At 56.6% G+C, this 26,323-nt stretch overlaps 1 protein-coding gene across 1 annotated transcript in view; it reads left to right on the top strand.

The window, feature by feature from the left end:
• The first annotated feature begins 12,050 nt into the window (after positions 1–12,050).
• Positions 12,051–26,323, top strand: part of Pxdn (peroxidasin) — a 41,620-nt gene continuing 27,347 nt past the window's right edge. Inside the window, exons 1-8 of the mRNA XM_013028869.1 lie at positions 12,051–12,139; positions 12,877–12,948; positions 17,390–17,461; positions 20,289–20,360; positions 20,689–20,760; positions 23,960–24,129; positions 24,277–24,394; positions 25,289–25,458. Coding sequence (XP_012884323.1) covers positions 12,051–12,139; positions 12,877–12,948; positions 17,390–17,461; positions 20,289–20,360; positions 20,689–20,760; positions 23,960–24,129; positions 24,277–24,394; positions 25,289–25,458 — 835 coding nt within the window. The remainder of the gene's footprint in view (positions 12,140–12,876; positions 12,949–17,389; positions 17,462–20,288; positions 20,361–20,688; positions 20,761–23,959; positions 24,130–24,276; positions 24,395–25,288; positions 25,459–26,323) is intronic.

The raw sequence follows: 26,323 nt of genomic DNA, 5'->3' as shown, positions 1-26,323 counted from the left end.
GTGGGCTGGGGTGGGCTGGGCTGGGCTGGGCTGGTGTAGGCTGGGGTGGGCTGACGTGGGCTGGTGTAGGCTGGTGTAGGCTGGGGTGGGCTGGTGTAGGCTGGCGTGGGCTGGGCTGGGCTGGGCTGGTGTACGCTGGGGTGGGCTGACGTGGGCTGGTGTAGGCTGGTATAGGCTGGGGTGGGCTCCAAGGCACCTCCTTCACCCCCCAGTGTCTGGTGCAGCCTCCCTGCAGCCTCCTGGTCTTGGCGCTCCCTCTCAGGGTGGTGTTAAACTTCTCCCACTGAGGGCTCCCCCGGGAGCTGTTCGTGGAGGGGACGCCAGCGTCTGCCAAGCCCTCCGTCCTCAGGAACCCGCTCACGCCCTCCATCCTCATGAACCCGTTCATGCCCTCCATCCTCACGAACCCGCTCACGCCCTCCGTCCTCAGGAACCCGCGTCTGTCATTTCCTTGTTTCTGTGGGTTCCGTGAACTCTGGTGACATCAGCGTGTGCCCACAAGTAGAAATTCGTTCTTCCCTTTTTTCCTTTGCCACCATAACCAGCCTTTGAAAATGGTGATCAGTTTTGTTGATCGCAGGAGACCAGGTCTTGGAACGCCGCTTTTCCCAGGGCCTCAGGCTTGCTTCAGTGGGGGTTCTACGCTTGAGGCATCCTTTCCTGGTGCTATTTAAGTAGTTGCATTGGGATTTGTATTTTATTACAGAGTTGAGTGAGTGAGTGGGTTTTGTTGTGCTGGAATTGAACTCAAGCTACGTAACAACTCCAACACTAGATTTGTGTATGTACATGCGCACTGCATGTGTATTTTGCATGTGCACGTGTGTGTGTGCGCACATGTGTGTATTTCTGGGATTACAGCCGAGGCTTTGCTTTGCCACTTGAGTGTTCCACACCCTCAACAGATGCCTGTCTTTAATTACATGACTGGATACTGTATGAGAGTCTCAGAATAGTGATGATGTTGTCAAACATTTTACAAAAACTCCACGCTATTTTTATTGTTTGGTTAAGTCAACTGCAACGTGTAATTGACTATTCGTATCTTAAATTCTTCAGCTCAGACATTGTAGCTTTCACCTCTGGAAAATTTACCTTTAAAACGCATTGATGTGTCTAGTCAACGCTTTGAACCTGTGGAACATGCTAATAATGGCCATTTCCCGTGTTCCTTTTTCTCTGTCCATTGGGGTTGGTTGGGATGTCATGGTGTGTCATGGTTTAGTCTCCCTGGCTGATGTTTTTTTGGTTTTTGTTTTTTTAAATTAGAATCCAGACATTGTGACTCTCTTCTTTATGATTAAATAGACTAATAATTTCCCACAGGTGACAGAGCGAGACCCCTCCCCTTCCACCCCCCCCCCATGTCTTCAGATTTTCCTCGTGGCGGTGGGACCAGGCATGTGGTGTGGGCTCCTGTGGGGCCCCACTGCCTCTGGTCCTCAGGAACTTTTTGCTGTACTAGGCACTCGACGACTCTCCTTCTTCTCCCTTGAGACACTCATGTCCTGTCTCGCCTCCCCTGCACCCCTGCAGCATCTTCTCTGGGGCAGAGCTGGGCTGCTGTTTGTGTATCTGGTCTGTCCCGCTTTGGGATGTCGCTGTGATGGCTAGTGCAGTCAGCACTGAGAGCAGCCGACTCAGGAGTCTGGCTCCATTCTCTTTTCTGAAAGCTGAAGTCTACACATACTTTCTTTTGGAAAGAACCTTCTTTAAATTCTTTTGCAGCAAGGTGTGGCTAAGAAGTCATCAGAATTCCCATTCTCAAGTTCAGATTCTTGAAAAACTTGGCCCTGGTGTTGCTGTGTCTTTGGAATGCTCTGTGTCGGGGTATCCGGCCGTGGGCTGCCTGGGGCCAGCACAGGGCAGTGGTTCCCAGTGGATGGGGGGGTGGAGAGGGGCGTGACCTGTGTGCTGGGCTGTGGCGGGACTGTGTGCCTTTCCTCTGCCTGCTGACCATGAAGGTCGTGTGGCATGGTGGTCAACAGTTGGATGTCTATGGTCTGACCTTTGTAGACCTTGCCTGGCTCCGATGGTGAGTCAGTGTCCCAGCCTGGTCCATTCCCAGCCCCTGCCGGCCTCTGCCGGCCTCCAGGCTGTCCTGGAGGAGGGGGCGGGAGCGTGACCTCAGCTGCCTGGGGCGAGGTTTGCCGTTCACTTCACCTGGGGAACTCTGCCCTTACCTCTCAGCCAGGGGCAGGGACCCTGGGTAGAGGATCTGGGCGTCGCTGTCTGCAGGAGGAAGAGCTCTGAGCCTTTGCTGCCCCTTCTCAGTGAGGGCTCCTGGAGCCCAGGGAGCAGATGTTGCTTGTTACTGTGCGACTTGGGCAGTCCCCCTAGAATGACTGCTGTGTTGAGAGAGAGCACAGAATGCCGCAGTGGGAAACAGCCCTTCTCCCGAGGACCTGTTCCATTTTGGGAGCGCAGAGCCTGTGCACAACCATCCCGTGGTTGTGACCCAGGGGCACGGCCAGATCTCCTGAGGAGGAGGAGTTGCCGGGTGGGACACTTCACCAGGGTGGAGGGGTTTTCACCGCCAGCTCCCCCGGTGGCAGCCTCCGCGAGGCCTGCAGGGGAGGCCAGGGGACTCCTTAGTCCTTAAGTTGGGCCTTCTGCTCCAAGGGACCAGGATGTGGCTGTGTTTCTGAACAGTGTTCACTTGGAGTTCTTGCAATGGTTTTCGTGCCTGTCTTGGGGCTTGAACTCAAGGCTTGGGCACTGTGTTGTAGGTGTTTCTGTTCAAGGCTGGTCCTCTACTGCCTGAGCCACTTCAGCTTCTGAGTGGAGATGAGGGATCTGGCATTTGTCTGCCTGGGCTGGCTTCAAACCCGGGTCTTCACATTGCAGCCTCCTGTAGTGTGTGTGTGCTGTGGCACGGTGTGCCGGCAGTGTGTGTGTGTCCTGCAGCACCATGTGCCGGCAGTGTGTGTGTGTCCTGCAGCACCATGTGCCGGCTGTGTGTGTGTGTCCTGCAGCACCGTGTGCCGGCAGTGTGTGTGTGTCCTGCAGCACCATGTGCCGGCTGTGTGTGTGTGTCCTGCAGCACCGTGTGCCGGCTGTGTGTGTGTGTCCTGCAGCACCGTGTGCCGGCAGTGTGTGTGTGTCCTGCAGCACCATGTGCCGGCTGTGTGTGTGTGTCCTGCAGCACCCATGTGGCTTGTGTCCGTGGCCTGGCTAGTAGGCTGAGGCTCCAGCTCTTCCTGTCAACCGCAGGCAGATCTGAAGTTGTCAGGACACATGTGAAATCTCTGGCTCTTACCACTCAGGGCCTTCTCTGGGGTATCGGAGTACTGTGGGCCTCTCTGGGCTTGCAGTAGGTCAGAGGCACCAGCATCAAACCAGCCACTCCAGCCTGAAGCGAGAGCTGAGCAGACCTCAGTGTAGCAAGAGTGAGGAAACCCTCCCCTCACCCACTAAGTTCACCATTCTGTTTATTTTCCTTTTCACACACTTGATTTTGTAATTGGCAAGTTGTGTATGGTAGAAACATTGAAGATACAGATAACAAAACAACCCAGATCCAGACATTAGGGAAAATATATCTCTTGTTGGGCTTTTCTGTCAGTTGGACACACTACTAGGCACATGCTCCACCATCTGAGCCATGCCTCCAGCCTCATTTTGCATTGCTTATTTTCAAGGTCAGGCCTCATTTTACGCCTGGGCCAGTCTGGGATTGATACTCTGCTTCTGTTTCCTTCTTTGGCTGGGGATGACAGGCAAGTGCCACTGAGTCCAGCCACCAGCTTTGCTTACGATGGGGTCTCAGAATCATCTTTGCCCCGACGGTTTGCAGACAACACCCCAGTTCCCTATCCCCCAGCAGCTGGGATGACAGGCTTGAGCCCTACCACTGGGAAATTTCGTTTTTTCTTTTTTTTAAAGGTAACAGAGCCTGTAGTGAGAATAGGCAGTGTGAGGACAGATGAGCCAACTGGTCTGAGGGATGGAAACAAACTCCACGGAGCCTGGGTGCTGGACAGCCCGGAGACATGGAGGCCCACTCGCCCTGGTGAGGCTCCAGCATCATCTCAGGAGGGCTCTAGTGAGGCCCTGCAAGGCTCTATCATCTTGTTGAGGCTCCAGAAGGAAAAGCACCTCTGAGTGCAGTGGCTCAGATGTGATCTTCTCGTTTTTTTTTTTTTTTTTTTCTTGGGTCCGGTCGTGGGGCCTGAACTCGGCCTGTCCCTCAGCTCTTCAGCTCAAGGCTAGCGCTCTACCACTTGAGCCACAGCGCCACTTCTGGCTTTTTTCTTTTTGCTTATGTGGTGCTGAGGAATCGAACCCAGGGCCTCATGCATGCAAGGCAAGTGCTCTACCACTGAGCCACCTTCCCAGCCCAATCTTCTCGTTTTTCATGAGCTGACTTCTCAGCAGAGACTCATAATGCCAACAGGAAATGGCCGGCCCTGACGTATGGTTTTCAGTGCAGACCAGACCAGATATTTAAGCACCATCTAATTTTTCTGAGGATCCTTGGCTGTGGCACCCTTCATTAGCCCCTTTATTTTGGGAAACAGGCCTTTCTCTGAAATGGCACATCTGTGCGAAACCGATGTTAGTCCCCCACCAAGAGGAAAGGAGACCGTGGAGCTGGAAGGCCACCGCATTGCGCCGTGGGGCTCGGCACTCTTAGGCTAATATTTTCTCTTTGTGTAGGGGGAAACATCGCCCTTCTTAGGAAGGGCGATTTCTTCACTCAGAAATGTCATTGGAAAGACAAGCTCATGCAAGGCAAGCTCTTAGTTTACTACAGGAGCACCTGGTGTCTTGTCAGTGGGAAACAGGCCTGCAGCTTGTCTGGAGTGCTTGTGGCTCATGTTTGGGTCTCCTCCTAGAGACAGCCAGGCTACTTTCTTCAGGGGAGAAGATTTAGGCCGTCACTTCCTGGAGAGAAGCAAATGTTTTCCAAAGGTGACCAGAGGGGCTGCCCTGCCTTTAACCTTGAAGAACAGCAGTTACAAATGATGCAGTTAGTCACCATGGTTACTTCCTTAGAGCTGAGGATGTTTGCATTGGCTGGCAACAAAGGGATAAACATTAACTTTGAACATTGTTTTCTTGTCTGTCTTTTGCCTTGTATAATCTTCTAAAGTAAATGCTTTTGTGACTTCATCCTCCCACCCACCTCCATCCACCCACCTCTATCCACCTACCTCCATCCACCCATCTCCATCCACCTCTATCCATCCACCTGTATCCATCCATCTCTATCCATCCATCTCTATCCACCACCTCTATCCACCACCTCTATGCATCCATCTCTATCCACCATCTCTATCCATCCATCTCTATCCATCCATCTCTATCCATCCATCTCTATCCATCCATCTCTATCCACCACCTCTATCCACCACCTCTATCCATCCATCTCTATCCATCCATCTCTATCCATCCATCTCTATCCATCCATCTCTATCCACCCATCTCCATCCATCTCCATCCATCCATCTCTATCCATCCATCCATCTCTATCCATCCATCTCTATCCACCCATCTCCATCCATCTCCATCCATCCATCTCATCCATCCATCCATCTCTATCCATCCATCTCTATCCACCTCCATCCATCCATCTCTATCCACCACCTCTATCCATCACCTCTATCCACCACCTCTATCCATCCATCTCTATCCACCCATCTCCATCCATCTCCATCCATCCATCTCTATCCATCCATCCATCTCTATCCATCCATCCATCTCTATCCATCCATCTCTATCCACCTCCATCCATCCATCTCTATCCACCACCTCTATCCATCCATCTCTATCCACCACCTCTATCCACCACCTCTATCCACCACCTCTATCCATCCATCTCTATCCATCCATCTCTATCCATCCACCTCTATCCACCCACCTACGCCTCCACTCTGCTCTATCCATCATCTGATCAACTATCCACTTCTGTCCATCCATCTCTCCATTCATTCATTCATCCATCCCTCTACCCACTTACCCTTCCACTCTCCGTTTATCCAACATCTAGCAAACCATTACCATCATCTGTCAGTCTCTCCACCCATCTGTCCATCTACTTACCCACCCATTCACCTATCTGTTCATTGTCCCCACCCCTTCCCCATGGCTGGGACCCTTGTTCGGTGCTGGGCACTGGTGCACTTGTACCCTCACAGTCTGGGGTGGCCGGCCTATGCGTGACACGTGTCCCCCTCCTTCAGCCTCTGCGTGGTTGAGGTGAGGGTGGCTGGCGCCTGGCTGTGCCGTTACAACTCACACCAGAGCCCTAGGCCTTGAGTCCGCCTCCCCCCAGCTCAGAATGCCTGCCGTTAACATCTGACTCTTCATTGCTCTTCCCCGCGCTTCCTTCAGGAAATGATTGTATTTCTAGCCAGCCTTGTGAGTAACTAGCTTTCCATGCATAAGGGGCGCTGCTCTGGGGTGCCTCTAGCTAGTAAGCCCCCACACTCTGACCCTCAGCACTGAGCGAGTGGACTGTGGGATTGTGGCTGAGGCTGGGGAGGAGGTCTCCATGGACACCGTGACTTGTCCCTGCCGTGGCCTGGCCCCTCTGGGCTCCTGGGCTCCCTGACTCTTGAGCACCTCCCTCTCCTGCTGGTCTCTGGAGTGAGCTTGGCCGCATTTCTTATCTTACAAGTTCTACGTGTGAGGCGCCCCCTCGGTGGGCTACGAGGAGCTGTTGGCTGGTATGACAGGCCTCAGTCCCTGTTGATTCTCTTCTCAGACCCATGTTGTCGGGGGAGGTAAAGAAAGTGCTATTGGCCCGATTTGAGGCCTTTGGAAAAGCAGCAAACAAAATCCAGTGTTTGAGGGGAGCCTGGAGCGGCTCCCTTGGCCCCCTGGGCGGGGGCGCTGGGCCTGTGGCGAGGTTTCCTCTCCCGGTTGACTTGGATGGGCGCCCAGTGGGATAACAGTTTCCTCGGCTTGGCTGAACTCAGAACACATCCGCTCCCTGGAGAGACCTCACTTAACCCGTTCTCTTGTTGGAATGGCAGTGCTGAGCATCTGCTCTTTCCCACCTAAAGAGGGGAGGCCCGGCTTTGCCCTGGCAGCCCTGCTGCCCCTCTGCGGGTCAGCCTCGTATGCCAACCTCGTTAGATGTTTCTGGGAAGGTGTTTCCTAGGAGAGGTCCTTGTGAAGTCAGTAGGCTTCCAGGAGAGCAGAATGGGCTCTCCACAGGGTCAGCCTCAGGCAGTTAGCATGTCAGGCCCTTCCCTCAGCCGGGGGGCCCAGGAGCGAGGAGCAGCTTTGTAGACTGGGAGGAGCTCTGCTGCCTGCCGTGGGCTGTGAACTTGAACTTCAGGCACGGCCCCTCCAGGCAGGGCCAGCCCCAGGGCCTCTGTTGTGCTGTGAGGGGTTCCTGGAATGCAGAGTGTTCTCTCCAACGTCCCTCTGTCTCCTCTATGCCTGGCACTGTGCTCTCCTGACTTGTTTGCTCACAGCTCGTGCTCTGCAGCCTGAGCCACGCCGCTAGTCCTGCATTTTGCTAGTTGTTTTGGAGATAGTGTCCTGTAGATTCCCCTGTTCAGGCCGATTGTGTTCCTCAATCTTCTGTTCTGTCTTCTCAGGACCCTGGACTGTTGGTATGAGCCACCATGTTCAGCTAATTCTTGCTTTTTGTCTCTGTTGTATTTCTTGCCTCTCTGAGGTTTCTCCTGCCTCCTTTCCCTCCTGACCCTGGACCTGCCTGACCACGGCCCTGATCTGTAAAGCACTGGTGCAGTGGTCCCCGGATACAGAACAGAGACCCACGGAGGGACCCGGGGAGGAAGAAGGGGGAGGTCCAGGGTGGAAGGAAGAAAACAAGAAGGAAGGGAAGAAGAAGGGAAGGAAGGACACATATTGTTACCAGGATGACAGATACTTACGGGTACACAGTTAGGGACATCTGTTGGTGGGCCGGGCAGCGTGACTGAGGCCTGCATTCCCAGCGGGTGGAGGCAGCCTGGGCAGGCCCGTGAGACTTGTTCATGAGACACCAGAGTGGAAGGAGATGGGCCTAGCCCGCGCGAGGCCGCGAATCCATACCCACAACTGCCAAAACCCAGCGAAACATGCCGTGAGCCGCGCCCGCGCCGAGGAGCAGGTAGGCTGCGCTGTTTGCCAGGTATGGAAGCCAATCAGGGAGGGCTGTGGGCTGGGAGGGGACGGCAGGGCCCTTCCCTGCGTGTGTTGGGAAGCAGGGTCGTGGACTGGGGCAGGTGTGGAGTGTGCTGGTATCTCACGGAGGGCAGTGTGGTGCAGTCACTCGGGGGACCGTGCGGTGCCCTTCAGGCTCCTCCTCCAGGTCACCCAGCGTGGAGCAGCCCCAGGTCCTCCGGCAGCGTGCCCTGTGCCGTGCTCACTAGGGCACAGATCCTGCTTCTCTGGCAGCACCGCCAGCCACTCACAAGCAGCCTGGGTCACATTCTAGAACTCCCCCTCTGGGCTGCAGTCCTGGTGGCAGTGAACGTCCAGCGAGGGCCTGCAGAGCCCGAGGCACCCATGCTGCTCTTCCTGGGGGCTGCCGCAGGCCGGGATGGGGGGGGTGTGGTCAGCACTGATGTGGGCCCTGTGTTCATTGGGGCCCTGTGCTCGGCACCGATGAGGGTCTTGTGTTCACATGGGGCCTGGGTTCCTTCAGCACAGATGTGGGACTACTCAGGCCTGAGGACTCACTGGTGTGCGTTCGTGTGGCGGGTTAGGTAAACCGTTAGCAGGGCGGCCAGTGTGGCGTGGTGGTGAGCGTCCCACAGGTCCAGGTGTGGAGGAGCCGTTGGGTCCATGCAGGAGGCCATGACGTTGGAGCGGTCCCTCGGTCAGCCGCCCGGGGACCCTGTCCTGCTGGACGCAGTCTTCCTCCACAAGCGTTGGGTGGCCTGGTCGTGCACTGATGACGGTCGCCTGCCGCGGGTGACGGTTGTCTGTCAGCTGGCCCTGTGCAGACGGCCTGTGCCGGCGTGCTTTGTTCTCTGCGGAGCTCTGACCCCGGCCTGTGATCACCCAGTGGGAAAAGGTGCTGAGGCCGCAGTCCTCAGCCGGGGCAGGGGCTCTGAAAGAGACAAAGAGCCTGGGCCGCAGACAGACAGCTCGGAATGTGCTGGCCTGTGGGGCGTCGCTGTTGTCAGGGAGGAGCACGCACACCGAGCCCCCTCCGGAGCCTCTTCAGTGGGGAGGGTGAGTCACAAGCCTCCTGTTCTGGGCTTTAAGTTCAGAATTTAAATGTAAGCAGCTTAACGCAAGGGCTTACACAAGCAGTGCACACGTCTGAACCGAGGCACAGCTGGGGTTAATTCTAGGGGTGACTTTGGGTGCTGCCCCGCATGGGCCTGAAGAATCCCGGAGACTTGGGGGGACTTGGCCTGGAGGCCCCCCAGGCACCGAGGCCCCACAAGTCACTGAGGCCCCGTGCCCAGGGTGCCGTCCGAAGCCAGCCCTGTGGCAGAGGGGCACGGCGGGCCTTCCTGGCACTTCCCTGGCCTTGTGCCTGTGGCCGCCGGACTGGAGAAGAGGAGCCTGCCCCGCACTGTAGTGAGGAGTGAGGGCCACCGTCGGGAGGAAAAGACGTCTTGTGTGTAGTGCACTGTGTTGTTTGCCTGTTTGCACGAGGAAATACCCAGCCTTGAATAGGGGTCTTTTAGCCGCAGCCTGGGGCGTGGGGTGAGGGGTGAGGGATGATGGGGGTAAGGGGCGTGGGGTGAGGGGTGAGGGATGACGGGGGTGGGGGTGCGGGGGAGGGGCGCGGGGTGAGGGGTGAGGGATGATGAGGGTATGGGGTGTGGGTGTGGGGTGCAGAGGAGCCACTGTGGCAGAGCCTGGCACTCGGTTCTCTCTCCCCTGTGCCCTGTGTCCTGTCCGGCTGCCAGACTGGAGCCGGAATCCTGCCTCCCTGAGAACTTGTATCTCTGGGATCTGAGGCGGGCGGCGTGGCCTTGGCCTGGGAGGTGAGCGGAAGCCGCGGGGCCCTGCCCACGTCTGCTTTCTCAGTCAGGAGGATGGTCGCACTGTACACCTGCATCTTGTTTTCCATAACAGGAAGACTGACACAACCCTTTTAGCACACGCAGGAGCCCCATTTCCCATCTCCTGGGATGGCCTGGCCCTGCTGGGAAGCGGCCCGGGGCTTTCTTGGTGGTCTCCGATTAGGAGGAAATCCTCTGCTCATGTGTTCTCTGACACACTTGTTGGGGAATGGTGGATTTCATGCTCATCTGTGCGGTTGGGAGGCGCATGGGACTCTGGCCCTCTGGTCACGTGACTGCTGGCATGCTTGGGCATGGCACACGGGGTCAGGGGGTGGGGAGCTTCCTGGGGCAGAAGAGGCCAGGGGTACACGGTCTGGCCAGTGTTTGTCTGGACAAAAGTGATGGTAGTTTTCAACATCTGTGGAAGCAGTTTTGGGTTTTGTTTCCAGGGAAACAGTGTGCATGAAACAGCTTATTGTTGTTTATTCACAAAGCACAGGGGGTGCTTTGCATGGATTGGTGCGTTTGCACGAGGTCTAGAACACTCTGCTCCCGCAATAAAAGCAGGGCTGGATTGGCCGGGAGAACGGTGAGCCAGATCTGCGGGGTCGGAGGGCCTCTGGCTGGGTCCCGGCTGGCTTCAAACTGTGATCCTCAGGTCTCAGCCTCCTGAGTAGCAAGAATGACAGGTGTGAGCCACCGGCGCCTGGCTTACATTTCACATTTTTTTTGGGGGGGGGAGGGTCCGGTTGTGGGCCTGAACTCTGGGCCTGGGCGCTGTCCCTCAGCTCTTCAGCTCAAGGCTAGCGCTCTACCACTTGAGCCACAGCGCCACTTCCGGCTTTTTTCTTTTTGCTTATGTGGTGCTGAGGAATCGAACCCAGGGCCTCATGCATGCAAGGCAAGCGCTCTACCACTGAGCCATCTTCCCAGTCCCAACATTTCACATTTTTAAGTGGCCCAAAAAAAGCCGAAAGGAGACTGCTGTTCTGTGCTTTGGAGTTGGTGTGGAGTCTGGCAGTGGTGTCACTCGTGGCACGTGGTGCTGTCTGCTTGTTCCCTTCCTTGTGTGGTGGCCTAGGCCTCGCTGTGGCATGGTGGCAGTGGCCAGCGCTCCCTGCCTAGTTGAAGACCTCCCTCCTGGCCTGCGGGCTGCCGGCCTGGCGGTGGACTTGGACTCTTTTGGCACTTCCCTTCCGTGACTGAGATGCTCAGCCTGTCTCCATGTGGATTCTGTGGCTCTCTGATGTGCATCTAAATCAAAGCCCCACTTGTGTGACTGTCGGGGCTACAGTGGCACATCCAGGCCAAGGCTAGTGTGGACCTCGGACCGAGGTGGAACTGTGGGGGTTGGGGAGGAAAGGCCCTTGGCCTTCCTCTTTCCTTCCCTGGAGGCCCTGACTCCAAACACAGAACTTGGGCCAGAAAGGACCAGTTTCATTTGCTGTCTCTAAAGCTAAACAGTTGATTTTCCAGTGTTAAACGAAAGTGTTTTGAAATAGGTTGTGCTGAACCAAAAGCTAGCTAGGCCCGGTGCTGGGATCCACCGACAGTTACTAAATGATCCTTGGGAAGATAGACGAGAAGGAGCTCACAAGGTGATGGAAGAGGCCTCAGTCTCACCTGGCTCCTGAAAAAAACAAATACCGTTTTAGCCGTGCATGTGTAAGCGTACCTGTCGGGGACATGAGGTCAAAGCCATGCACTAGACGGCCTCTTCCTCCTGATGCACATGCTGAGTTGGCTTTGTGCTTTGGGGCAGCCTTCCTGGAGACAGTGCGGTGGGCAGGCACCTGGTGATCAGCCAAGTCCTGGCTGGTGGAATTCCTGGCCTCGGCGCAGGCTTTGCACTCTTGGTTGCACAGCAGGGCTGCCTTGTGCAGAATTACCCAAGTGAGTTGTCCTGGAATTTCTGCCAGTGATGGCATGCGTAGGTAGTTAATGCAATCTCATCTCCCATCCTGACTGTCTAAACAAATTCCCTTACTGTGGGCATTGTCCCAAACATTGACTGGGCTCAACAAGATCAGACGGCCAAGAGCAACTTGAGCAATTTAATCCGTTTGGAAAGTGGGAAGGACGGGCTTGGCCGTGGCCCTGAGCTTCTCTCCTGTGCCAACCATGCCCTTTGTTCACAGGGACCTTCGGTTTAACAGAATCAGAGAGATCCAACCTGGGGCATTCCGGCAGCTGCAGAAGCTGAATACACTGTAAGTTGAAGTGTTTGGCTGATGACCTAGGCAGAAAACAAATGAACAGTGAGCATCACCCGCAGGTAGCACTGGCGCTCTGCTCATTACCCACTTATCCTCGGTGGGAGGTGGGGGGGGTGGAGATGGACTGTGATATCGGAAGCTGGGCGGCGGTGAGTCTGACTCCTGTGTGGAGTCCCTGCCTCTCATAGGTAAACACATTCATATATCCTGTGCTGGCAGGGCTGGGTTGCTTCTTGCCTGCCTTGGCCTCTTCCGTGTTGAGGCTTAGCCTGAGCTCCATCTGGTTGAGACAAGGTTCTCAAGCCTCTGAATTACGCCCTAGGTCTTGGACCTCCTGGGAGCTGGTTGGGCCCACCTAGCAACAGAGCTGCCTCGGACGCCTGGCTGGGCTGAGGAGAGAGGATCCTCTGAGTCCCCGGGAGGGCAGGGCTGGACGCCTCTCAGGACACACCTGTGCTGCCATGGTGGCTTCCGACTGGCCACAAACCAGCCAAAGTGGTCAGTGGGCGTGGCAGGAAGTGATGCCCACCCTTTAGTCTCGCAGAGGATTTAGTTCTCGCCTGGATGTGAAGGGGAAAGGTGTGGTGTCGGTAGAAGCCACGCGGCTCCATCTTGCTGGGTCTGGGCCTCCGTCCTTCCCCAGCACCACAAGGTGTTTCTTCAGCAGATCAAATAGATTTGGCCTTGTCTCTTTGCTCTGTTAACTTCTGTTGGAATTTTCTTTTTTGTAGGCTTCTGAACAATAATCAGATCAAGAGGATACCCAGTGGGGCGTTTGAAGACTTGGAAAATTTAAAATATCTGTAAGTCAGTGGCCAGTTTTTTTAACTCGCATGCCTGTGTTGTCTGTGTTTAGAATGTTTAAATGTAACCTCACGGTCTGCTCCTTATGAATGAAGTTCTGTGAATAGTTCATCCGCCCAAGGGGCTTCTTTCCAGGTGAGTGAAATGGTGGCGGGATTCAGTTTTAAATGAGTTGCCGGTGGTGTAAGAGCCAGGCTGAAATGGAGTCAGCACACAGTGCACAAGTCGGGTGGCCGGGGGGGGGGGGGGGGACGGCGGCCTCACAGACGCCCAGCGAATGAACCTTTGCTGCTAGATGCCATTGTTTTTGTAGCTGGGGTGGAATCTCACTAACTCCTGCTAAGGTTCTCAATAGGTTTGCCTCTTACTTTTATCTAGGGAAGTTTTAACTTAGCTTTTAAAAATTGATCTGCCACAACTATCGTTTAAAACTTGCTTGCCGAAGTCTACAGCCGTCGCCTGTGGACATGCTGCTCTGTGCCCTCCGTGCAGGCTGGCCACCTTCTGCAGAGGGAAACGCTGGTCTTGCCTGGGTCTGGATAGGTTAGAAGTCCTGCTACTTGGTTTCAGCAAATTGCTCTTCCTTTTAAGACTGGTGTTCCAAAGTGAGCCATTTTAATGAAGGGTTTGCATCAGTTACTCTGTGAGTGCTGTAACTCAGCTACAACTACAGGCTGAGTTTAAAAGCAGTTAGGTTGTGTGGATGTGTATTTGGAATCTGTTTTGGTATTAGGTGTCAGTGGTTCCCAATTACAGGACTATCTCTAACTGGTATAAAAAATGTATTTTCCTTAATGAAACATATGTGCCAAGTCCCTTTCCCATCTTCGGAATAGAAAGCTGATATTTTAATGCTGTACGTATATTAGTAATTTTTCCAAGGAGGGACAGGAAAGATCTCCTTTGAGTTTTTAGTCTTAGGTTGCTGTTATTTTTAATTACCATGCCAGCTCTGAAAGGGAGCTCTCATTTCCTGGAAAATCAGCACAGTTAGCTGACAGCTAAGCCTGTGGGGTGTGTGTGTGTGCGTGTGTGCATATGTGTGTGTGTGTATGTGCGTGTATGCATGTGTGTGTGTGTACTTGTACTTTTAACCCTACTTTTGTTCTTGGTTTTACATCAGATGAAGGGTATGAAGACATGCTCAGCATTAGGCAGTGTGGGGTGCTGTTCCTCACAATCTCACTTAAGTACTACCTAGCACCCTTAAGCATGGGTGCCCAGGCCTCTTCTTTCCCTCCCAGGTGAAGTCTGTGACATGGGCCGCAGGGGTGGGGTGAAGGTGTTGGTAAAGGAGGTGTGGGAGGCAGGCTAGGGCCCAGGGCGGAGCGGCCCTCCACATGCAGGGCCTGATTTCTTCTCCCAATCACTTGGGGTCCTTGGCTGAATACCCTTGCACGGTCATTGTAGAGTATGTTAAATGTTTAGTGACTTGCCTGAAATTTATCATCATTTCAGCCCTACATGTTAGGTCAGTGCCAAAGTGACGTCCCTGGAAGTCAGTAGTCTTTCATGGAAACCTCAGTAGCCTTCCCTTGAATTCCTATATCCTGACGATAGAATTCTTGCCACTGAACTTGGTAGGCAAGATTCAACTCTGCGACAAAGAGAGTTACAAGTCATTATAACTCCCTACCGTAGCATCACTATTATTATGAAATAGGACTACTTTTTTACTTATTGTTTTATTTTTAAATTTTGTAGTGCTGGGGGTAGAACCCAGAGCTCAGCCTGTGATAAACAAGCATCCCACCACCAATGTCTGAAAAACGCATCTGTATTGGATTTACTTGTTTACATATTCTTCCAAAGGATTCTATTACCTCCCCCCCTTTTTTTTCTTGTTGGTCGTGGGGCTTGAACTCGGCCTGGGCGCTGTCCCTCAGCTCTTCAGCTCAAGGCTAGGGCTCTACCACTTGAGCCACAGTGCCACTTCCGGTTTTCTGGTGGTTTACTGGAGATAAGAGTTTCACAGATTTTCCTGCCCAGGCTGGCTTTGAACCGTGATCCTCAGATCTCAGCCTCCTGAGTAGCTAGGATGACAGGTGTGAGCCACCAGTGCCCAGCTATTACTCCCTTTTTAGAAGGGTGTGTGGGGTCTCCTCGGTGCTGTGCTTTGCTTCAGGAAGTGAGCTCAGACTCTGCTGGATGGCTCAGACCTGTGGAGCCACTGGGCCCAGGGAGGCCTGAGCAGTAATGCCGTATCCTAGAAGCTCTGTACTCACTAACTGCATTACCAGCACCTGTCCATTTATGGAAGAAACCAAGGCTCCAGAGTCACAGAGCAAGCAGAAGTGAAACAGCCTGGAGAATTGAAGGCCGCTCCTGGCTTCGTGAGGGCCCTGGCCGTTGATCGCAGGTGGGGTGTACCTGGCCATGTGTAGTAGCTCCTCGTAGCTCCTTCATGTTGCCAGCAATTACAGAGGGACGAGGTGGGAACATAGGGAAGGCCTAGAGCCAGCGGGGAGAAGGGGCCCGAGCCGGGGCAGGGAGGGAAACGGGGCCTGCACCCAGAGTTCAGGGCTGCACAGAGCTCATGCTTTGCCGGTAGGACAGGGCTGAGACAGGGCTGCTCACTCAGGAGAGTAGCCGCACGGACACGCCACCAGGTGGCGCAGTGCCTGCCTGACCTGGCCATGCAGGAAAGCGTGGATCTGATTGGCAGGTCTTCCTCCTGTGAGAGAAGGCCCGGTGGGTCCCACGAAGAGTGAGGCAGGTCCTCTGTATCAAGGTGGAAACCTGTTACCAGCCCCAGTGCCACAGGGGCCAGCTGTGCAGCAAAGTTCAGCTCTTATACCCACCTCCGTGTGTGTGTGTGTGTGTGTGTGTGTGTGTGTGTGCGTGCGCGTGCGTGCATGTGTGTGCGTGCTTGCATGTGCATGCACATGGGTGCATCTATGTATGCGTGCCAGTCCTGGGGCTTGAACTCAGTGCCTAGGTGCTGTTCCTGGCCTTTTTGCTCAAAGCTGGTGCTCTCCTATTTGAGCTGTAGCTCCACTTGTGGCTCTTTGATAATTTTGGAGAGTCTCATGGACTTTTTGCTCTGACGAGGCTTTGAGCCTGGATCTTCAGATCTAGTTAGGATTACAGGCGTGAGCCCCTGATCCCCAGCCACACCTACCCGTGCTCCCTCTGGAACTAGGGTGCTTTGCGGTGTCTCTTCACTTGTATGCTAGGTTTGTGCAGGGCTCTGGAGCTTTCTCTGCACAGGACCAGGCTGCTCAGTTGTCCACGCAGCACAGAAGCACCAGAAACTACCCAGGGGCCATGAGGGAGGTTGTGTTCCAAGAACAGCCTACCGAGGCCTTGGAAAAGGAATCTCCTGTAGTCATAAAGTATTGGTCTTTTTCTGACAACTTCACCCACTTAGTAATGTAAGTCTGTTTGTAGTTCGCAGGTTAGACAAAAGCAGACCTACTGGGACATGTGGCTTTCTCTCTCTCTCTCTTTTTAAAACAACTCGGCCTTATCCTGGCTGCACAAGCACTCTTACTTGGGCCAACCTCCGTCCTTATGCTGTTAGTTTGTTTTTCAGATATGATCTCATTCTGGCCTGGGCACACCTCAGACTGAACCTCCCTGCCTCTGCATTCTGAATAACTGCACTACAGGCATGAGCCACGGTGCCTTTCTGTTCTGGAAGGGGGGAACTCAGCCATCCATACTTGGCCCTGACATGTTACTCTTCTTTGTTTTTGTTTTTTTGTGGGTCCTTGCCTCAGGTGAGCGCCCTACCACTTGAGCCACAGTGCCACTTCTGGCTTTTTTGAGTAGCTCCTTTGAGATAAGAGTCTCATGGTATCTCCTGCCCAAGCTGGCTTTGAACCATTATCCTCAGATCTCAGCCTCCTGAGTAGCTGGGATTATAGGCGTGAGCTGCTGGTGCCTGGCCCTGGCACGTTCCTCTGAGAGGCTTTGCTGCTTCTGTTGTATGAGGTGCCAGTGGGAGCAATTCAAGGCATTTCAGACTCTCTGTTGTCTGTCCTGCTAATTATTTCTGGATTTTTTTTTTCTTTTTTGGTTAAATCAGGGCCTGGAGCTTGCTAGGCTGGTGTTCTACCACCCGAGCCACAGCCTGGTCCTGTTTCTGAGTTAATTTGGGGCTGTGCTGGCTCGGCAGCGGCGTCTTACTGTGGATGTGGGGAGATGGTTTTATTTTCTCCATGGTTGGAAGCAAACGTGTCCGGGGAGCTTGCCAGCCACGGCGGGCCAGTCTATGTGTACCTGGCAGCGGCACTGTCGGTCACCTAGGTTGGACCGGCCGCTTTTGCCCGACTTACGGTGCAGGCAGAGAGGGGAGGTTTGTGAGCAGCACTGCGCTCAGCCCGATGTGTTGTTTGCCCCCTAATGCAGTCGCCAATTGTGTCAACAGATTCTTTTTCTCCATGGGAGCCGCGGCCTCTCTGTGTGCGCTAACACCCTCCATGTTTCTTCTTGCAGCTATTTGTACAAGAATGAAATCCAGTCAATTGACAGGCAAGCGTTTAAGGGACTTACCTCTCTAGAGCAACTGTAAGTGCCCCTTCCCGCCGTGCCTCAGCTCTTGGGTGTCACCTGCCCTCCGCCTCCGCAGGGAGAGTGGGCCAGGCCTGCTCTTTGCATGGTGCATGTCGGAGCCGCCCGGGGTAGGGAGGACGCGTGGCATGTCTGACCTGGCACTGGGCCCAGCGTCACCGAGTGGCAGGGAAGCTGTGTCCTCTGTGCCCAGACCCTGGGCCTCGCATACACCAGCCCAGGAGCAGGAGGATCACCCATCTGCCCCACAGAAACAGTGGTTGTCACAGTGCATGAGACAGACGTGCAAGGCTGATCGAGTCCGGGCATGGCCAGGGCCCCTGGGTCTCCGTGGGTGAGAGACTGGGATGCTCACTCTGCACTCAGAGTTCATGTCTTCGCCCAGTGTGTCAGTGTCTGGGGAAGACACAGCTCTCCCCACCATGCAGTAAATGCGCGTGACCAAGCGCTGTGCCCGCGCCCGTGCATCTGACGTCGTTCTTCTCTGTGAAGTCAGCATGATTTTTGTTTAAATACAAAGTTCTGTTAAAAGCATAAAGGTCTTCTGTGGGTTTCCTGACAGCCTTCCTCACACCTGAGGGGAGACCTGTGGAGTTCTGTGCAGGAGGAAGTCAGCCTTCTGCTCTGGGTCTCTGTTTCCCTGGAGTCTGGGTACAGCAGTCAGGAGAGGGGCCAGCCCAGTCCCAGGCCCAGCCCGGTGCCCCGTGCCCAGGATGCACGCTGTGAGCCTGTGCTCCACACATATTTACGTGTCCAAGTGCTTAGCTTCCGCTCTGCTTGCTGGGTAGTGACTGAGCATGCGTGAGAATTTGCAGTTACTGTAGAACTGTCTCAGACAGAAGCAAGCTTCACGCCACGGCAGAGACCCATGGAACTATCTAGAGGACTGCACACACCGGGGAGGCTCTTGTGTCAGCAAGGTTCTGGTGCCTGGGGGCCATTTTCAGCCAGGCTGCAAGTCCAGTGGAGGGACACAGTTGGGACAGGTGGGCGGACGAGGGGCCGCGTGGCTCAGTGGTGTGGGCTGGTGGCGCTGGGCCGTTTGCTCTGGGAGGTGGACGCTGGCATGGGACAGCAGCTGGAAAGTCCCAGTCCGGAGCCGGCTCTCTGCTCCGTTTAAGAGTCCTACAGTGCATTTAGGGGACAAAAGCAGGCCACCAGCAGCACGTGGGAGGCGCACCTGCAGTCCCTGACGGTTGTCAGTCTCGGCCTGTCCCAGCACAGTGTCTCTGCAGCCTTCCATCTAGAAGTGCGTCCTTTCCCGCATCCTTGTCTGCTCCTTACCCGCCTCCTTGCTCACGCTTGTGTTCTTGTCTGCGTCCTTGCCTCCCGCAGGGGAAGGTGGGCAGCACAGCGCAAGGCCCTGAAGTAGAGGGTGGGGTCTGTGAAGCCATGCTGGGTCCACTGGGCCTCTGAGCATCTCCGCCGCAGCTGGAGCCTGGCAGCTCCTGCTCCTGCGGAGCTTTGCTGAGCTGTCCAGGGAGTGGACACCCAAGACCTATGCTTCTTCAGGCAGGAGCTCCAGGCCCCGCTGGCTCCTCCTGCCTGCCAGGCTCACCGTACAGTCCTGAGCTGCCGCCTTAGAGACAGACGTCAGCGCCCCTGCTTTCCTCTGCCGGCCTCAGCTCATTCTTCCAGCCCGGCTCTTGGCTTTCCTGGCCAGCCAGAGCCTTCCCTGGCTGCTCCCTGATGGTGTCTGCGTCTGAGCCACTGAGGCCAGGGACCTTGAGGGCCACGTGTTATCTGTCCGCATATGCCTGGCACAGACCCAGGTTCTGGGGATAGAAACTGAGGGTTTCTGCGTGGTCTTACCCACTTTGAGATCTTCAGGTCAGATGTCCTGGGAGATTAGTGGCCTCCGTGCCTTCCTCTTTCTGCTTGCCTTGCTTTGTTTTCTCAAGAAGATGGTGGGTGCGGACACCCTAAGTCAGGGAGGTGCTGTGCCAAGCCCAGTGGTGGCTGCTGGCCGTGCGGGACCGACGAGCCCTGCCCAGGGGAAGGAGCCTGCGGGACCGACGAGCCCTGCCCAGGGGAAGGAGCCTGCGGGACCGACGAGCCCTGCCCAGGGGAAGGAGTTTGAGTTTGGGACCTTTAATCATTTCAGAGCCAGTCCAAGTGGTGACTGACACTCTCGCTTGCAGTTGTGCACAGAGCCTGGTACTGCTGGGGGTTGGCTCTGCTGGTGGTTTTGGTCACAGCCACTTGTGGAGGAAGGAGCATTTCCTTATCTCGGGGACCACCCTCTGGAAGACCCTCTTGAGTGGGGTATCTGCCGACGCTTCCAGGAGGCATGGCCTTGAGGAAAGCATCCCTGTGTTCTGAAAGGGAGAAGCTGTAGAATTAGAAGAGTTGAGTTACACCAAAGACGTAATGGGACACACGGGAGGATGCCAGACCCTGAGGGCACGCTGTCTTTTGCCTCTGCTGAGCCTGGTGATAGGCCTGACAGATCGCATAGGGCTGCATTAAGGTTCGGGCTCCCGCAAGCCAGTGGAAGAGCAAAGCACGGGTGTTGTAAGACGGATATAGATGCTGACTTCACGATTGTGTTGGCATTGTCCTTTTGAGGTCCTGAGTGTTTCAGAGGTGAGTGTGTCAGGTTGGGCCTCTGCTGGCTGCTGGCTGCGGGGTCTCTGTGGACCCGAAGCTCCCGTGCTGTGACGTCTTCGGTTGTGTCCCATCTTCCTGAAGGGCTTTCGCTTGTCTTGTGCTCAGGAATAGGGAATGTAGAGATTTCCAGGGTCAGGAAAGGTTTTAAAGCAGAGCATGCAGACCTGAGAAACCATCACACTGCATACATGATGTGTCTCTTTTAAACTCCTAGATACCTACATTTTAACCAGATAGAAACTGTGGACCCAGAGTCGTTTCAGCGCTTACCGAAGCTGGAGAGGCTGTGAGTCCGTCTTACTTCGCATTTTGTGAGGGGGGTCCTGCCCACGCTGCCCATCGATGAAGACAGGCCGAGTACCAGCCTCTGCTTTGTGCACAGCTCCCCTGGCCCGGCCGTCAGCCGTGGGGCTTGGCCTAAGACTAAACAGGAAAAAAGTCCGAGTTATTTTCTAGGGGGAAGAGCCTTACTTTCAAAACGTTCATTTGTATTAACTCTAACTCACAGACGCTTTGAAAAAATGCTGGGCGTGTGAGTGCTTACCGTCCTTGTGTCCTTGAGTCTGGAAAAGTGTTTTCTAAGAGTGGCCTGTTCTGTTTTTCTCTTGGAACAGATTTTTACATAACAACCGGATCACACATCTTGTACAGGGGACCTTTAACCACCTGGACTCCATGAAACGGCTGTAAGTAAGACCCTGGTGGCTCTGGGGGGGGCTCTGCCCACCCCTCCTGGCCGCTCTGTGGGGGGGCTCTGCCTGCCCCTCCTGGCCGCTCTGTGGGGGGGCTCTGCCCACCCCTCCTGGCCGCTCTGTGGGGGGCTCTGCCCACCCCTCCTGGCCGCTCTGTGGGGGGGCTATGCCTGCCCCTCCTGGCCGCTCTGTGGGGGGGCTCTGCCCGCCCCTCCTGGCTGCTCTGTGGGGGGCTCTGCCCGCCCCTCCTGGCCGCTCTGTGGGGGGCTCTGCCTGCCCCTCCTGGCCGCTCTGTGGGGGGGCTCTGCCCGCCCCTCCTGGTGGCTCTGTGGGGGGCTCTGCCCGCCCCTCCTGGTGGCTCTGTGGGGGGCTCTGTCCACCCCTCCTGGTGGCTCTGTGGGGGGGTTCTGCCCACCCCTCCTGGTGGCTCTGTGGGGGACTCTGCCCACCCCTCCTGGCTGCTCTGTGGGGGGCTCTGCCCGCCCCCCTGGCTGCTCTGTGGGGGGTTCTGCCCGCCCCTCCTGGCCGCTCTGTGGGGGGGTTCTGCCCGCCCCTCCTGGTGGCTCTGTGGGGGGGTTCTGCCCGCCCCTCCTGGCCGCTCTGGGGAGGGGCTCTGACCACCCCTCCTGGCCGCTCTGGGGAGGGGCTCTGCCCGCCCCCCTGGCTGCTCTGTGGGGGGCTCTGCCCGCCCCTCCTGGTGGCTCTGTGGGGGGCTCTGCCTGCCCCTCCTGGTGGCTCTGGGGAGGGCTCTGCCCGCCCCTCTTGGTGTCTCTGTGGGGGGGTTCTGCCTGCCCCTCCTGGTGGCTCTGGGGGGGCTCTGACCGCCCCTCCTGGTGGCTCTGTGGGGGGCTCTGCCCGCCCCTCCTGGCCGCTCTGGGGGGGGCTCTGCCCACCCCTCCTGGTCACTCTGTGGGGGGCTCTGCCTGCCCCTCCTGGTGGCTCTGTGGGGGGAGGGGCTCTGTCCACCCCTCCTGGTCACTCTGTGGGGGGTTCTGCCCGCCTCTCCTGGTGGCTCTGTGGGGGGGGCTCTGTCCACCCCTCCTGGCTGCTCTGTGGGGGGGGCTCTGCCCGTCCCTCCTGGCCGCTCTGGGGGGGTGGCTCTGCCCGCCCCTCTTGGTGTCTCTGGGGGGGGCTCTGCCCGCCCCTCTTGGTGTCTCTGTGGGGGGCTCTGCCCGCCCCTCTGGTGGCTCTGGGGGGGGCTCTGCCCGTCCCTCCTGGCCGCTCTGGGGGGGTGGCTCTGCTCGCCCCTCTTGGTGTCTCTGTGAGGGGCTCTGCCCGCCCCTCTTGGTGTCTCTGTGGGGGGCTCTGCCCGCCCCTCTTGGTGTCTCTGTGGGGGGCTCTGCCCGCCTCTCCTGGCTGCTCTGTCGGGGGGCTCTGCCCGTCCCTCCTGGCCGCTCTGGGGGGGGGCTCTGTCCACCCCTCCTGGTCACTCTGTGGGGGGGCTCTGCCCGCCCCTCCTGGCTGCTCTGTGGGGGGTTCTGCCCGCCCCTCCTGGCTGCTCTGTGGGGGGTTCTGCCCGCCTCTCCTGGCTGCTCTGTGGGGGGGGCTCTGTCCACCCCTCCTGGTCACTCTGTGGGGGGGCTCTGCCCACCCCTCCTGGTCACTCTGTGGGGGGACTCTGCCCGCCTCTCCTGGTGGCTCTGTGAGGGGGACTCTGCCCGCCTCTCCTGGTGGCTCTGTGGGGGGGCTCTGCCCACCCCTCCTGGTCACTCTGTGGGGGGACTCTGCCCGCCTCTCCTGGTGGCTCTGTGGGGGGACTCTGCCCGCCTCTCCTGGTGGCTCTGTGGGGGGGTTCTGCCCGCCCCTCCTGGCTGCTCTGTGGGGGGGCTCTGCCCGTCCCTCCTGGCTGCTCTGTGGGGGGAGGGGGCTCTGCCCACAGCTGGCCTGGCCCATGGGAGGACTGGCTGGCTCCCAGGAGCAACCCTGTACCGCAGGGTGTTTGTCTTGCCTTTTCAGGGAGATAGTGTAATGTAGATGTCACGATCGCCTCTCTTCCCCATTACTTCTCGTTCCCCAGCCCTCAGAGAGCACTATGGAAGGAATCAGACCCCCATGTCCCGCTGTCCAGCCCAGCCCAGCCCAGCCCAGCAGGCAGGACTCAGAGGTGGCTGTAAAGTTTAACATGTGCTGGAATTCCTCCCATTACCATTTTAGTTCTGAAATACACATTTGAGTAGGGAGAATAAAATCCAGCATGAAAAGAATCTTCTATTCCAAGCAGACTGCAGCAGACTCATAGTGGAGTCCCCCAGAGCAGCAGCCATTTCCCACTGAGTAACCCTTACAATGGCAGTCGCATTTTCGCCCAGATGGGAGAGGGTGATTTGGCATCCCTGGTCTCAGCGGCACTTTTTTTTCCAGTTAGGTGTCTCTGGAATATTGGGTGTCTGTGATAAACTAGACTCAGGAGGCAGCCAGAGTCGTCAGCCCCGTCGCTTGGTTGGCTTTATCTTTTCAGTGAGGATATAGACTGTCAAAACTACTTACGGTTTATTGTTTTGGACACCATCAGTTCCACTGAGGCCCACGTTCTGGGTGGGAAGGTGGACTGGACCTTCCGTGTTGGAGGAAGAAGATAATGGGGCCGCCCAGGGTGGGGGGTGGGGATGGAGCTGGCTGCCCGCAGCTTCACCTTGCTCGGTTTAGTCAGAGGGTGACTGCAGCTCAGTGCACCCTGGCTCCCTGCTGCCCAGCCCCCGGCGTGCCAGTGACAGAGTCGAGCGCCAGCTGTCATACCTGATGCCCCCCCTTAGTTTTGATTATGTGGCACTGAGGAATTGAACCCAGGGCCCCACGCATGCCAGGCTCTCTGCTCCTGAGCCACATGCCCAGCTCAATGCCTTCCTCAACTTGTCTTCATCCCAGTGCTGACCTTTAATGGCCTTGACACTCCACGGTGGGCTGTGGGTCTGCTCGTGCCTGGACGCTGAGTCTGCCTGGAGCCGGCTTTTTGTCAGACGATGCTGACCCCTGCAGCAGGGCCGGGCCTGTTCTGTGGGACAAGTGCAGGTGTGGGGTGGTCTTCTCAGGGCACCTGGCCACAGAGGGACCCTCACACCCACCTTGACTCATGCTGGGCCCCAGTGGGGTCCAGGGCTGTGACCCATGCCCGGAAGACATGGGTCCAGGATGAATTGACAACCCCCCCCACCATAATTCGGGTGCCCAAAGCTGCTGCTGCTTCTCCCTGTAGGCGGCTGGACTCGAACGCACTTCACTGCGACTGTGAGATCCTGTGGCTGGCCGATCTGCTGAAGACCTACGCCCAGTCGGGGAGCACGCAGGCCGCGGCCACCTGCGAGTACCCGAGACGCATCCAGGGGCGCTCCGTGGCCACCATCAGCCCGGAGGAGTTGAACTGCGGTGAGCGGGCCCCGTGGGGTGGCGGGCGGGCCCTGGGACGGTGCTGAGGAGGGCGCTGTGTCCCCAGCCCATGCTGGTGTCCGCTCTGAGCCCTCTACCGTGTTCAACCGGGCTGAGGCCATGCTTCCCTTTGGTTGTTGGGCACAGAGAGGCCCCGGATAACGTCAGAGCCCCAGGATGTGGATGTCACCTCGGGGACCACTGCGTACTTCACTTGCAAGGCCGAGGGCAACCCCAAGCCCGAGATCATCTGGCTTCGCAACAAGTGAGTGGGGCTGGGCCAGAGCCGGGCCGGGCGCCATGTCCAAGTCCATCAACGGCCCGTGAGCACCGAGCTGCTGGTGCTCACACTGCCTTGTTCTGTGCCCAGGCAGAGAGGTATGAAGGAGAAAAGGGTCGCATGGCTTGTCTTCCATGTGACAGCTGGCTGGGAGACGCCCTGACCTCTGCGCAGACTCCAGGCGCATGTCCCTAGGCAGACTGATCCTGCCTAAAGAATACAGGCAGTTTCTAGAGAGCTCCTGATTTTGGTAACACATAAAAATGTTTACCACTTTCTATAACTTGTGGAAATAAAGCGTTTTGAGTTTTCTCTTTGCTGTTTATTTCCCCCCTGGGAATCAGCACCATGTTTACGTGAAGTGTTTAGGTAGCCGGTACCAGTGGTACACACCTATCATCTGAGCTATTTGGGAGGCTGAGATCTGAGATTGAGGTTTGGAGTCGGCAGGAGCAGACAAATCCAAGAGACTTGTGTCTCCAATTCGCTGACAAAAAGCTAGAGTGAAGCTGCCGCTCACGTGGTAGAGTGCCAGCTACAAAGCCAAATAATGGCACTAGGGAAGCCCTGGGTTCAAGCCCTGGTATTACTACCAGCGGCTCCAGGGGTGAAAAGAAGCGTTTAGGTAGACTGGACATGGGCATAATAAAAGTAGATGTGTCGGTTAAGTAACAGGGCAGCTGCCTAGGAGCTGCTCTGGGGGTGTCTGGGGGTGCACGCCAACCCTCAGGCAGCGAGGAGGAAGACAGCCCCCCTTGCCCTCGGCTCCGGCCCGGCCACTGCATCCCGAGGTCTGGGTCTGGGTGGAACCAGGACTGGCTCAGGGTGGATGTCCTTGTGCCGCCAACCTTGGCACACGCCGGGTCTCTGTGTCTGTAGCAATGAGCTGAGCATGGAGACAGACTCACGCCTAAACTTGCTGGATGACGGGACCCTGATGATCGAGAACGCGCAGGAGGCCGACCAGGGCATTTACCAGTGCATGGCGAAGAACGTGGCCGGGGAGGCGAAGACGCAGCAGGTGACCCTCAGGTACTCCGGGTCTCCAGGTACGTGTTTCGCTTCCCCTTCCTGCTTTTCTCACGCCGTAACTCGGTGCAGTCTCAAGGTGACACAGCCCCGCTGTGCCAGCGCTGCTCCTGAGGTAGTGGTGAAGTCACAATGTCACTCCGGTCCACAGCGTGGGTCTGGGGACCCAGGAGGCGGGCTGGGGAATGCGGCCAGACCCGGCCAGGCCGCACTCAGGGCAGCCACGCAGCCACGGCCCCTTGGTGTCCTTGACTTTGAGGTTTTGCCAAGGGTTGACGTTACTTAGGAGAAGGCAGTAGTGTTGATTGTCTAAAACTTAAAGCTGCCATGTTTAAAACGTTGGCACCTAAGTTTTAAACTTGTTTGTCTTGAGTCCCGGCTGTTCAGCTGTGGCCTCGGGCTTGTCTGGTCCCAGCTGGGCTTGAGGTCCCCCCCACGCAGGCCAGTCCGGGCTCTGCCTCCGCAGCCCAGGCCAGCCCGGCTTCTTGCCTGCCTCCCTTCCTGCACAGGTTCTTGCTTCCCGGGATTTCATGTTCAGGCTGAGGGCAGTGGGCCTGGTCCTGCGTTTGGGTCCCTGGCTTCTTACCGCTGGCCTATGCCTCCCGGTGCATCCGGCCTAGACACCGCGACTACTTTTTAGCCAGCCAGAATGTCCAGCTTTATTCGGAAGGAATCGGATGTGTACTGCTGCAGAGAGCCGGGGCGTCGGCGCCTACAGAGGCAAAGCTGGCCTGGGACAGAGGCACTGTGCACTTCTCCTGGGACTGAACTGATCCACAGAGTTTGGGATGTGCTGAGGGACAGCAGTGTGTGTGTGTGTGTGTGTGTGTGTGTGGTGTGTGTGTGGTGTGTGTGTGTGTGTGGTGTGTGTGTGTGTGTGGTGTG

The sequence above is a fragment of the Dipodomys ordii genome, unplaced genomic scaffold, assembly GCF_000151885.1.
Source record: "Dipodomys ordii isolate 6190 unplaced genomic scaffold, Dord_2.0 Scaffold115, whole genome shotgun sequence".
NCBI classification, from domain to species: Eukaryota; Metazoa; Chordata; class Mammalia; order Rodentia; family Heteromyidae; genus Dipodomys; species Dipodomys ordii.
This window is presented reverse-complemented; position numbering and strand designations above follow the sequence as displayed.